The sequence below is a fragment of the Micropterus dolomieu genome, linkage group LG08 (genome assembly GCF_021292245.1).
Source record: "Micropterus dolomieu isolate WLL.071019.BEF.003 ecotype Adirondacks linkage group LG08, ASM2129224v1, whole genome shotgun sequence".
In the NCBI taxonomy this organism is placed as follows: Eukaryota; Metazoa; Chordata; class Actinopteri; order Centrarchiformes; family Centrarchidae; genus Micropterus; species Micropterus dolomieu.
Window position 1 is genome coordinate 19,954,501 of NC_060157.1, and position 12,416 is coordinate 19,966,916.

General features: G+C 42.9%; 1 protein-coding gene across 9 annotated transcripts in view; it reads left to right on the plus strand.

Annotated features, from left to right (window-relative positions):
- Positions 1–12,416, plus strand: part of samd11 (sterile alpha motif domain containing 11) — a 96,610-nt gene that overhangs the window by 43,977 nt on the left and 40,217 nt on the right. For 7 of the 9 annotated variants that reach the window (XM_046057061.1, XM_046057060.1, XM_046057059.1 and 4 more), the window contains one exon: positions 2,565–2,656. In XM_046057061.1, the coding sequence (XP_045913017.1) occupies positions 2,585–2,656 (72 nt within the window). In that variant the 5' untranslated portion in view covers positions 2,565–2,584. Of the gene's footprint in view, positions 1–85; positions 1,431–2,564; positions 2,657–12,416 lie in introns of those variants that run through there. The other 2 variants (XM_046057055.1, XM_046057056.1) reach the window with 1 other exon arrangement.

A 12,416-nucleotide genomic window follows, 5' to 3' on the forward strand; every position in this document is an offset into this window, starting at 1 on the left:
CTGGGTGTATGGCCTTTGTAAATTGTAAATATGAAGACACAGCTGTTGGGAATTTTAGATTCAGTTGTATGGGTGGAAATGACAGTTTACTTCCTCATGCTCTAATGATGGTTCGTCCATGTTGCGCGCCGAAGCGCCGTCCCTCGCAGTCCCCCCTCTCCGTGGCTCTCGCCGAGCCTCCTCTGTTTAAATGGGCCAAGTTGAGAAGCGGCGGAGAGTGCAAATCTTGTTTGGTCTAGGTCTGTGAACTTCAGCGTGACTTCAACGACATACACAGGGGTTAAAAACAACTCTTTCCAAACTTCCAATTGTATAAATGTTGCGCAAATAGGCATAGGCTACTACTCAAGAATATCAAACCTGCTACGTTTGGCTTATGTTTGTGAGTAATGCCATATGCCACATTGGTTTGAGTAACAGGAGAAATGCTCTATTATCAATTTCTTTTTTTATTATCTTCATTGGCTGTGACATTGTATCTTGACCAGATGTAAACTCTCATTATTGGATCGATGTGCGTTGTTTTTTAGGGCTGCACAGCCGATTTAATATTCTGCCTTTACACAGTGAATATATAAAAAAACAAAAGACTCCAACTTCTAATTTCTCCAAGGGCAAAGAAATAAGAGACAGGACGCGTAGCTTCGACTGGTAATGATCACCGTAGGTATAATGTCTGGGGCTCAGGTCTACCCAGCATGTCAGGTATTAACAGAGCGAGTGTGATTAAATGTGGGAGGTAGGAGCTGTGAGGCTGGTGGAGAGCGCTGCTGCCGCTGCGAGCTGCAAACTACTGAATGGGAATCTATCCGGCAACTTCACCACACCGCTGTCTCACGGCGACACGGGGGCTCTGCGTAAAACTAAGCGGCGCGTCTCCAAGTCTGGGTCAGCCCAACTCACAGGCGGAGAGGACGCTCAAGTTGGATCGGGCGAGCAGCTTTTCACTTGTTACCGGCGCTCGTCTCCCACTAACATGCCTGCCATCAAAAAGGAGAGGCTGGATGGAGACGACATGGCATTGACCGCGTTCAACCAGTCCGAATACCTGGCCCCTTTAAATGCCGCTGCTATCCCCGTGGTGACCCCGCATCCGCCGCCTTACGACCACATTTTCGCCCATCACCGCGCGTACTTGGGGCTTCACGACTCGGCGCTGCATCACCAGCACCTCCACCATCACACGGACGACTTAATGCTGGAGAGGTTCTCCTCCATCCCCGACTTTCAGCCCTTCTTCGACAACGGGGAGCCGTGCATCGAGGTGGAGTGCGGAGAAAACAAGGCACTGCTTTATATCAATAAATTGTGTCAAGGTAGTAAGGGACCCTCAATTAAATACAGGGGCGAGTGGCTCACCCCCAACGAGTTCCAGTTTGTCAGTGGACGAGAGACTGCCAAAGATTGGAAACGGAGTATTAGACACAAAGGTAAGACCAACCTTCGCTGTCCTCACGGTTTGTTGGTAGAGAGGGGCACTTCATCATCAATTAAACACTTTTTTTGGACGCTGCTCATTCTGGGTACAAACTTAGTCTCGTGGTTCGGATTGGAGTTTTGGAGTGAAAGGGTTACAGCAGGCAGCGCGTAAGGAGACAGATGAGAAAGGGCGCATATCTTCCACACTCCCTCCGAGGCTTTGACACAGAGTTTGGGCTGCGATCATACACCAAACCGGGGCATCTGGAGTAGGCTGCACCGGGACTGAGGTGAAAAAGTTAGCCTTTAGATTACTGAATGTGCGGCAGTTATAATGTTTTTCCCCTCATTATGAGCTTAATCGTTCGGTGAAGTGCAGCTGCACTTGTGCATGGGTGTACACTTTTTTGCATCGCATGTTAGGTTTGAGAGAGAATTCTGAAAATTACCGTTTTGTTTCTTGACCACCCAGCGACACAGTCAGCGTTAAATGTGATCGTTTTCAAAATTTCAACTACATATTAAATGTATAGGTGCTTTTATCTTTAGACGCATTATGTCGTTGTTTGTTTCTCGGTAATTACAGCAACCTTGACAGCATCAATACGGTGATACTGCTCCGGTATTTTTTTATGTTGACATTTATGGCACATTATTTTTATGCAATAATTATGCATGGTGCACGCACCACACACACACACACACACACACACACACACACACGGTTACTCAGGCAGAACTGACAGGCGTTAAAATGCGTGGGGGGAGGGTGTCGCCCCCAGGTCAAAAATGGTAGCCTAATCGTTTAATATACCGATTCCTATAGACAGATGACAGTAGGCTGCTGTCTCTCTGGCTCACCACACAGAGCTATGGGTAGAATTAAACGTAATGGCAAAAATGTAGAGAGATGAGTGGTTTGTATGCAGGGACTGCTTCAGATATAAACTGTGTTAGTTGGATGATTTTTGAGAAGATTTCTCTTGAAACCGTTTAAGTGCTGAGATGATGGGATGAAGAAAAGGGCCCCTTCTCAAGCAAGGTGATAAAAGCTTATGCTGTGTCATGGGTGAGATGAGTTCACTGGCTTGAGATTATGGTCGGGAATATTTACCAAAACTGTTTTCTCTTGTTTGTTTTTTCAGGGAAAAGTCTCAAGACTCTTATGTCCAAAGGAATCTTACAGGTGCACCCTCCAATCTGTGATTGTCCCGGTTGTCGAATTTCATCTCCAGTGGTAAGAATATTTAATCTTCTGTCATACTGGTGTTACTGCTGCACTGTTTTTCTGTATGTGTAGAGTCGGAGAAGCTACAAAGAAAATATAATTTTAGTTTGACTTGATGCTGGATTGTTCACTGCCGTGGTCAGGGATTCACCTCAATGGTTAAGGTTGTTACTTGTCAAAGAGCACAATGCTTGCAGACAGAGCTTGAAGACATATTGATTTAATTCAATGTGTTAAAAGACTAGCTGTATTCTGGTATTTGTTATTGTATTATCGCCTTTCATATTTTTGTAATACAAACGTTTTTGATTGTTTTTGCTCAGTTAAATTGAATGTTTAGCTGTTACATCAAGTCAAGTCAGTTTTATTTATAGAGCATTTATATAGCCCAAAAACACAAATCACAAATTTGCCATAAAGGACTTTGTAATCTGTACCCTTGTTTCTAATGTTTTGTTTATTTATTAATTTTTTTCCCACATAGACTATATGGCCAATTATGTAGTTAAGCTTGTGTAAATGCCTTACTAGGCATGCTGATATTTCATTGCGATATTTTTATTGTCACCCAGCTCTTCATACATGGAACTGTGTGGAAGAGTGTATGAGTGCACATTGGAGCATTGTCTTTCTTTGTAACCTTGATGGTGAAGACCCTACAGGCACACATGTCAGCTTTGACGGTAATTTTTCTCAGCATGAATATCAAATCCACTTTCAGCCAGAGTATCAAACAGCTTTTTTTCTCATGAGGCATTGAGCTGTCCAGTATGGCTGTTTGACGTTAGGTGTCGTTGGTCGGGTTCTTCTGTCCCATTGAATCAGTTTCCTCACCTGGCTGTTGAACTTTTGTTTGCCTAGTGCTTCCCTCAGGGCTCGGCCAGGGGCACGGTGCCAAACCTTTAGGCCTTGCAGGTGTGTCACGATTACAGCATCACCAGTCTGCGTGTGTGTGTGTGTGTGTGTGTGTCTGTCTGTCTGTCTGTCTGTCTGTCTGTCTGTCTGTCTATGTGTGTGTGTCAGCTTTGAGAAGCACACTGCCGGCTCACCGTCGCCAAATCTGTTCACACAGGTGCGGCGGCTTGTGCTTGTGTGAGTGTGTGTCTTTGCGTGTGTGTGTGTTTTTATCACCACGGAGCGCATCTGTCGTCGCTCCCAAGCACTAATCTTGAGGGAAGGGTGTAAGAGGCTTAGCGAGCTACTGAGCGTGGCTACTGCTGATTATTGTGTGCGAGGCACGCAAGGCAAAGGCGGTTTAGATAAGCCGGAGGTGTTTGAGTGATACAGGTAAACATTTTTCACGGCCAAGAATGAAGACCTGTACCCTAACACACAGGGTTCAGCCAAAACGAAATACCTGACAGAGGTAGGGGGCAAAGAAAACAGACATGCTTAAAGAAATGCTTATGTATTATTTTTTACAGAAGGATTTGAGAATCTGAGCGTGTTTGCTTATGTTTAGGCTTATTACAGATATCAAAGTGATTGGCTTTTGGCTTGCTAGGGCTTGTACAGTTCCACTTCAATTACAGCTGTGACGGAGTACAACTTTGTTATTGACGTAAGCAGGGATATGAGAGCCTTAAGGTTGTTGTTGAAGCTCTTTCTCCCTCTCCTTGTCTGGTGGTGAAGCCTGAAGGCTAACCCGCCAAGTGAATGCCACCGTGACACTTTCGCACGCACACACGGCGCAAACAAACACATACATCCACACACACACGCAAGCTAAGTGTGTTGGCAGTTCCATGCGAGGCGGTGAGGGTTAGGCGGAGGAGGGAAGGCAGCAGGATTTGTATGGCCTGTACTGGCGTCTCCCTCTCTCACCACTGCCTCCCCTCAGGGTATGGCAGCCAGCACTCCCTCACTGATGAGCTTGCTCTCTCCCTCTCTTTCTCACTGACTCCCTCTCTCTCTCTCTCTCTCTCTCACACTCTCACACACACACACACACACACACAGAGAGCATACACTATATGCCTGCCCACTGACACAAATTACCTCATGCAGTCATTTATTTTGAAAGTTTGACGGCTGAACTTTGAGTGATCTTGTTTCGCTATAGGCATGAGGCAAGGGATCATAAAAAAAGTGTAGCAGCTGGTGGGAAGACTTTTCACCTGCCTGCGCAGAACACGTGGACATTAATTTGCTCTGTCGGCCCGGGCATAGGCTAAGCTGTTCATAACGACACGACACAAACTGAATTATTATTACAATCCACAGTTTTGAGTATAAATGTGCTTGTTTACCTACACTTATGAGTGAAATGCTGTCGAGAAATAGCTGTCAAAGTGTGTTAGTTTTCTATTAAGCCTGCTATTATGTGATTATCAGGTGCTTAAAGCAACATTATGCAGTAAAAATAACAGCTTCAAAATTATTTTTAAGGTGCACTGACTTGTAATTGAGTGAGTGGGGAATAGGGTTACGTTAGAATCCCGGGCAGGTGATTTATTATGACAACAGTGAAATGCTTTACGGCACCAACACGACTCTACAGCAAACAACCTATAAGAAGAAGCAAAAGGTATATAATGTACAATATAAGGTATTTAGAAGAAGCTAGCTCTGTATTCTGGATATCATGGCAGAGGCTGTGATGAGACCGAAGAAGACAAAGAAGAGAAGAGTGACTGAGCAGGAGACCGGACAAGAGTAAATATATAGGCTTTTACTCATTTGCGCTACAAGAGCTGAAAGGATGAAAGACAGATGCTGAGCTGGCCTTCTTGCTGTTGGACTAGTAAGTAACAACTTATTAGCTGACCTGCTGTGTCTTCTGTTCTTGTGCTTGCTTGAGGTTTGCCAGTGTTAGCAAAGTTGTTGACTCGAGCAAAATCAGCCAGACGCCTCACAGACAGGTTTAACCGCTAGCTATAAATCTGGAGTTGATGTTAGTAAACTTACTAGATAACACACTCTGACATTGGTAACGTTACTGTAAGTGCTCTTGCGTTAGGTGCTGTTTAGCTTTGTTGGCTAGCTTGCCACCCAAGTTTCAAGCAAAAATATTCTGCTGCTGGTGGAGAGCAACGCTGGTGACCGGAGCCAGGTGAGCAGGGAACATAAGGTACAAGGTAGATTTATTTTCTTACATTACAACAGGATGTTAAGTGAAATTTAGTTTGTAAGTTCCTTCTGCTATGTAGAAGACAATATACGGTAATACAAAAGCAATTATAAAATTGGTAAACAGAAATAAACATTTATGCTCAAAAACAAATATATTTGAGCATAAAATTCTGATAGCTTGGGGGAAAAACTGCTCTGGAGTCTGGTGATGTGGCAGCTGAAACTTATCTCTTCCCAGAAGGCAGCAGGGTGAACAGGCTGTGGCTGGGTGTGGGTACTGTCCTTTATTATCCTTTGTGCTCTGTGTAGGCACCTCACCTCACCAATATTACTGATGCTCAGGAGATGGGTACCAATGATCTTCTGAGCAGTTTTAATCACCCGAGCGGCCCTGTTTCCAATCATGATTCTTTCTATTGTTCCTCTGGGCTTAGCAGCCTCTATGGGTGTAATGTTAGCTAATGGCAGAGGCATAGAGACCGAAGAGGACAGAGAAACACAGAGTGACCAAGCAAGATGTTATTGTTATTAAAGTTGCCCCTTGAAGTTGTCAGATGCTGCTTGTTTTGTGTGTCCCGGACCACATGTCATTCTTTTTGCATGTATACAATGTAATACTGGAGATTTGTGTATGCATGGTAAAGTTTTTTCTTAGCTCTATATGTTTGTTTAAGTCTGTAAATACGCATGTGATAGTGTGTGTCTGTGTCTTTAAGAGTGCATGTCTGTGATTATTTGTACGCCCGCGATTGCTGGCTGACTTGCCTGCTTGCTGTGTGTGCACGTGTGTGTTGGTGCGCGCGTGTGTGTCTCCTCCCGGGAGAGCTGGGCTTCCTCTGCTCTGTTATTTCAGCGGAACTGGCGGAGGCCGGGAGGAAATTACACTCCCCTCCTCCGGCTCGTAAAGACCTCCTCCAATCAAGGGCTCTTCTTGCAAAGTGGAATTACACGCACGCACACACCCGCTCATCTACGCACACAACAGTCACACACACTTTTGACTATAACTTCTGTCTCATTACATTTTCATAATGCCATTTCCAATAGGGTTAATGGGGAAAAGATCATTAACATTGAAGTGCACGATATTGAGTGAAATAATAGAAGTTGAGCTGTTGTGGAGTCATCGTCATAGATCAACTACCTACTGTACACTGCTTCTGTTTTATGTGTTTGCGTGCGTGTTTGCATGCGTGTGGCTGAGGCTATGTTGCTATGGTAACACCAGAATCGGTTATTGGCCCAGAAGTGTGCAGAACTGTGGTCGTGTCGAGTATGTTTGTGCACTTTTGTGTGCATCTCTTTCTCGGACAAATTAGAGATTAAGTGAGACTAATGATCTGTTCATTCACCACGGGTCTTAATCTGGCATATGGAGGTCAATACGAATTGGAATGTGTGCCACACATATAGAATTACAGTAACAGTCATGTACACACACACACATGAAAAAACTCTGTCGCTGCTCTTGTTGTCTTTCTATCTACGAATATATAAAATAAACAGTTAAATTTAGCAAATTAGCATTTAGCTTCCGCATGTGTCCATTTCAGCAAGATGCTAAAGATTGTTAGAGATCTGAATGCGTATGTGTTTGCGCGCACTTATGAGTGTGTGTGTGTGTGTGTGTGTGTGTGTAAGTTTCTTAAAGTGTTGTGCATATTTGACTGGATGTGTGTGTCTTTGGGTGTGGACACTGTTAACAAACAGCTAAAATAAGTTGGAGCTTCTGTCTATCAGCCAAATGTGGTTTATCACGACAAAGCCAACAGCGATATATCTAAAAACCCTCCTCCCAACATCTCTTTATGTGTCTGTATGTGTATGTGTATGTGTGTGAGTGTGTGTGCTTGCGTTTGTCGTTCATCGTGCGATTTCCTCTGATATTTGCAGGCCTTTGCAGTGTCCTTTCATAGTTTTGCTTTCATATATCCATCAATAGACTCAAGCAAGTGCACACATAAACGGTACACACACACACACACACACACACACACACACACACAGGATTGCTAGGAAGTCAAATTTATCAGTGTTGTCTTTTATGTAAAGCACTTTGATTTGCCTTGTTGTTGAAATGTACAATACAAATTAACTTGCCTTGTACAGTTGTATGTACACTTTTAGTTTGTCAGCGATGTAGGTGTAAGTAAGTACCAAAGTTTTGTTTTTGTTTTATTTAATGCTACTAATGTGCTAAAAAGTCAGTTGTAGAACAATTAAACAGGTAAAGCCTAAACTTTTGGTTGAATTTTAGTGTGTCATCTGAGTTTATCTAGGTTTTTCCTCCACAACATAACTGATGTTCATCATTCAAAGTTGTGTGTGACATGCCTAAACCTCAGCAAAGTGAATGTTCCAACTTTGAAGAGGCGTAGTTTTAATGGTGTGGTAGTGTATTTAGGAAGTTGTTTCAGTGCATTCCTGATGATTACTAGAATCTCATGTAAAGTTCAACCTGCTTGAAATAGTTTCATCAAATTTGACTCGCGTGGGGACCAACACAAGAGAAAACATCAGTTGAATTTACCAACCACAACTTCTTGCCCGTCTCCGCTTCCCCTGTGTTTGTCTTTGGAGAGAGAGGCCCAGTCGTTACCTGTCCGTAAAGTTCCCCTGCGGCAGCCTCGGTGGGCCTATCCAAACACAATGAGGGAGGAGGAAGGAGAGAGAACTAGAGGGAAAGGAGAGAGCGAGAGGCGCGCCGGCACGCTTGATTGCACCGTCACTGACCTCCCAGAGCCAGCCCCCCTCCTCCTCCTCCCCATCACCCTTCCGCCTCTCGCCCTCTGTGCACCTCTCCCCCCTCCTCCTGCTGCTCGCCCACCACCCCCACCCCCCCTCCCCTTACCCTGTGCCGCTCCATTGGGCTGCAACTGCCCGCTCGGCTCAGCGCGTGGGGGCCGAGGGTGCGGGAGAGCGCGCGCGTGTGTGTGAATGTGTACGAGTGTGTGTGGGAGGGGGAGGCGGGGGACTTGGTCGCATGCCTGTCCGCCCTACAGTGCTTTCTCACTTTTTTCCTCTTTCTCTCACACGGCCTCGAACAAGCAAGTGTTGCCTGAAGTCTGTACGGAAACCACACACACACACACACACACACGTGCGCACACACACACACACACACAGTTATCCAGAATCAGATTTATTTTGCCAAGTATGAAGTACATTTGCACTTATAAGGAGTTTCACTTGATAAGGTCGGTGCCTGATCTCATGGCAAATTTATAGTTGCATTCCAAACGTCAAGATTGTTCTTTTTCTGTGTGTGAAATAATGCACAGCATGTGGAGCCACTCAGGCCTGTATTTTAACATCAAACCAGAATCTTAACCGTAAAGGAAACATCTACCATTACTTCAGTCTAAATCAGATTCTCCAACAAAAATTTATCAGAAACTTCAAAAGAAAGGACTGAAAATGTAAAACTTTTTGTCAGAGATGCTCTCCATACTCCCCTTTTGAAACTGAACATTATGATTTGTCGAGTTGCACCTGTTGACAAAAAATAATACATTTATATACATGTGTTCATGTTGCTTGGTTTGTTGATATTTTTTTCACTGCAAACCAAGAACAACAAGACAAAAGCTCTTCACAAATCTGACACTCTGTCACCTTTTAACTAAATTAGGTGTTACAGGAAATGTTTTGTGGTCGTGCGTACTCGGGGCAACATCATTAGCACCAGCCACCAGCCAAATGCTGCTAAAATATGCAAGTGGCTGGTAGATTTGCTTCACTCACAAGTCAAAAAACAATGCCAATCTACTGAGTGGCTGGTAAAACCAGAACAATCACTAGCCCCTTTGGCTCCGTGTGGAGAAAAAAGTCAATTTTGCACCCTATGTGTACATCGCAAACAATGATGTCATTATTGATTGGAGATGTTATAAAAAGTAGATGTTTTCCTGTTAGTTACACACATATAAACATGTTTTTTCACAATGATGGGGAAAACGGGTTAGAAATGACTATACAGTGGCAGTACTAGTGTATAGGTGTTTGTGGTGGAGGACTGTGTTAATTCCGCCACCTCTGTGAATATGAGCATTATATTTTTATGACAGAATAGTTCAAGATGTTACTAATTTACATATGTGCAGTTTATTCACAGCCGGCCTTTATCTTTGCAGGTATTGCAGTAAGTTTGTTTATGTGCACATTCATTATTTCAGTATAACCAGATCAGGCAAATATAATGCTTGCCTGTGTTTCTGCAGGCCTGTAAGACAGTATAGTGTGCCCTTGTCTGATTTATTTATTATATTTATAATATTTATAGGTCGTGGAGTAAGGTGGATGCAAATGGGTGTTTCTATAAACAAAACAGCGTCATGGCTTGTGGTGAAGAAAAGGAAAACACCAAAATGATTTGAACACTAAGTAACAGAGATTATTTTAAGGTGCACTTATCAAAGCTAAAGCAATAAACACAAACTCAGTCTCTTCATTTTCTTCTTTTTTTGTGGCACCAGTAAGAGATGGCCACTACAAATCCTTACAGACATTATCCTGACTATCAAACACATCATATGAACTTTATTATTGGGTTACTGGGGAAATCTGGTTACTGCAGACCATGTAAACACTTTAATCAAACTATTACTTAAATCTGATTATTCACAGTAATCCAGTTACGGCGGTCATGTTTGCATACTGAGCGATCTCAATTTGATGGAAGCTGACAAATTTGTAGCTAATCACCTTTCATAGGTGCACCTGTGAGTATCTCAGGCCGTAGGCTCTCTGTGCGGGTGAGTCACAGATAAGGAGTAAAGTAAGAATGTCTAATTAGTATTTTATGAAGAGCTGGATTTCAGGCTCACACAAACACACAGCAGACAAATTGTTTGTTATAGTCTTGTTTCAGAGCGCTTACGTGAGCACGGTAATGACCGCTTCTCCCGCCCTCCTCCCTCACACTCGTTTTTTCCCCCCCCCTCTCATTCCCCGTCGTCTCCTCAATCCCCCTCCCCCCTTTCCCCTAGTGCTCGCGCCAAGTCGGCCCGCCTCCACACACACACACACACACACACACACACACACACACACACACACACACACACACACACACGCTGCGAGGTAACGGCAGACAGGCGCGTGACTCATTAGGCATTCGTCCCCCAGGGAGATCGCTGGGGGGGCGCGTGCGAGGGAGAGAGAGCGCCGCAGCTGCAGGAATGTCACGGGCGGCTACCGCTGTGTGTGTGTGTGTGTATGTGTGTGTGTGCACGCTAATGCTGGTTGGAGCCAGCGGCAGGGTACTGCACCTTTCAGGAAATAACGCAAGGAGAAAGAAAAAAACACACACTTATTAGTCCTCTTTTCCAACCAAGAGCTCATTTAAAAGTCTGAAATAATTTTTGAGAGAAAACATTACATTGCCTTTTACTTGGCCAATGTGTAGCTGTGATATTAGCCCCTGTTGTTGTTCACAAGAGCATTTGTGAATTCAGGACTCCACCCTAATGAGTAACAACAACATATATGTTGTGTGTTTGTGTATAGCCTGTATGGCAAATATATAACATAAGGACATTGTTCACCGTACGTAATCACTGGATTAATGTTTTTCTTTGAAATAAAAAAGCTTTATAACACATATCTACCTATTAAATGAGAATATATGCAGATGATGTTTTTGGCCCTTAAAATACCATATCAAAGTACTTTTGACTTCTTGCCATTTCTCAAGACTCTTAAATAAATGTTATGAGGCCAGATGACGTTGTATCCAGTACTTTAAAAATCTCAGCCTACCACACTCACATTCATTCATTCATTGCCATTCGAGTCTGAGAGACTTGAAATTTGGTAGGTAGCGAAAATTATTCACAAAAGTTAAAACTGCAGCATTGATCTACTACAAACCCTTTAAATTTGTGCATTTATATAAAATCTTTCCAAATTAATTCTCCGCCATCTTCAGTATACTTTCTTTTTTTTAAACGAAACATGAAAAAAATGGAAGAAAAAAGACAGTAGTACTTTTTAAAAAGTATATATTCATAACAGAAAAGTTATAATGTGCCAAATTATTTTGAAAAGCAGGATCATTTTACTGTACAATGTAAAAGTTCAGGTAACGTGTTGTGGCTGGCTCTGATTTGATGCGTAATGCAGGAAGAGGTTACCATAAACTGTAATGCTATGTCACTGCAGCAATATGTGTTGTATAAAAAGACAAATTTCCACGTGAGTGGACAATAAATATGTTTAATCTAAATACAATAATTATGGTGGAATATTGGGTAGATTTCTATATTATGGAACGTTTTAAATGTTGGTGTTCAACATTGGTGGATGTGTATGGTGTTGTGTAAGGTAGGCTTAGATAAGCAGACACTGTATACACTACAGATACACTCTTGGGTAATGGCAAGAAGTCAGTATGGCTGGTTAATACGTTATGTAACTATAATGAACAAAAAGTCACAGTATCAAACTTGCAGTAATTTATGAGTCATTCGCCATTTCAGTTCAAGTTCAACTTCTAGATTTACTCTCAGAGCATACTATATCTATTGGAGAATTTATGTATTATATGAACATATGTATGTGAAGGAATTAGGGCATTTATGTTTATTGGTAGTGTTTCTAAATGTTTGTCATGTACTGAAATCACCATTTTAACCTTTTTTGCTTGTTAATGTGAAGCCCAGATATATTTCTTGGCTGCCTGACTGTCAGACAGAAA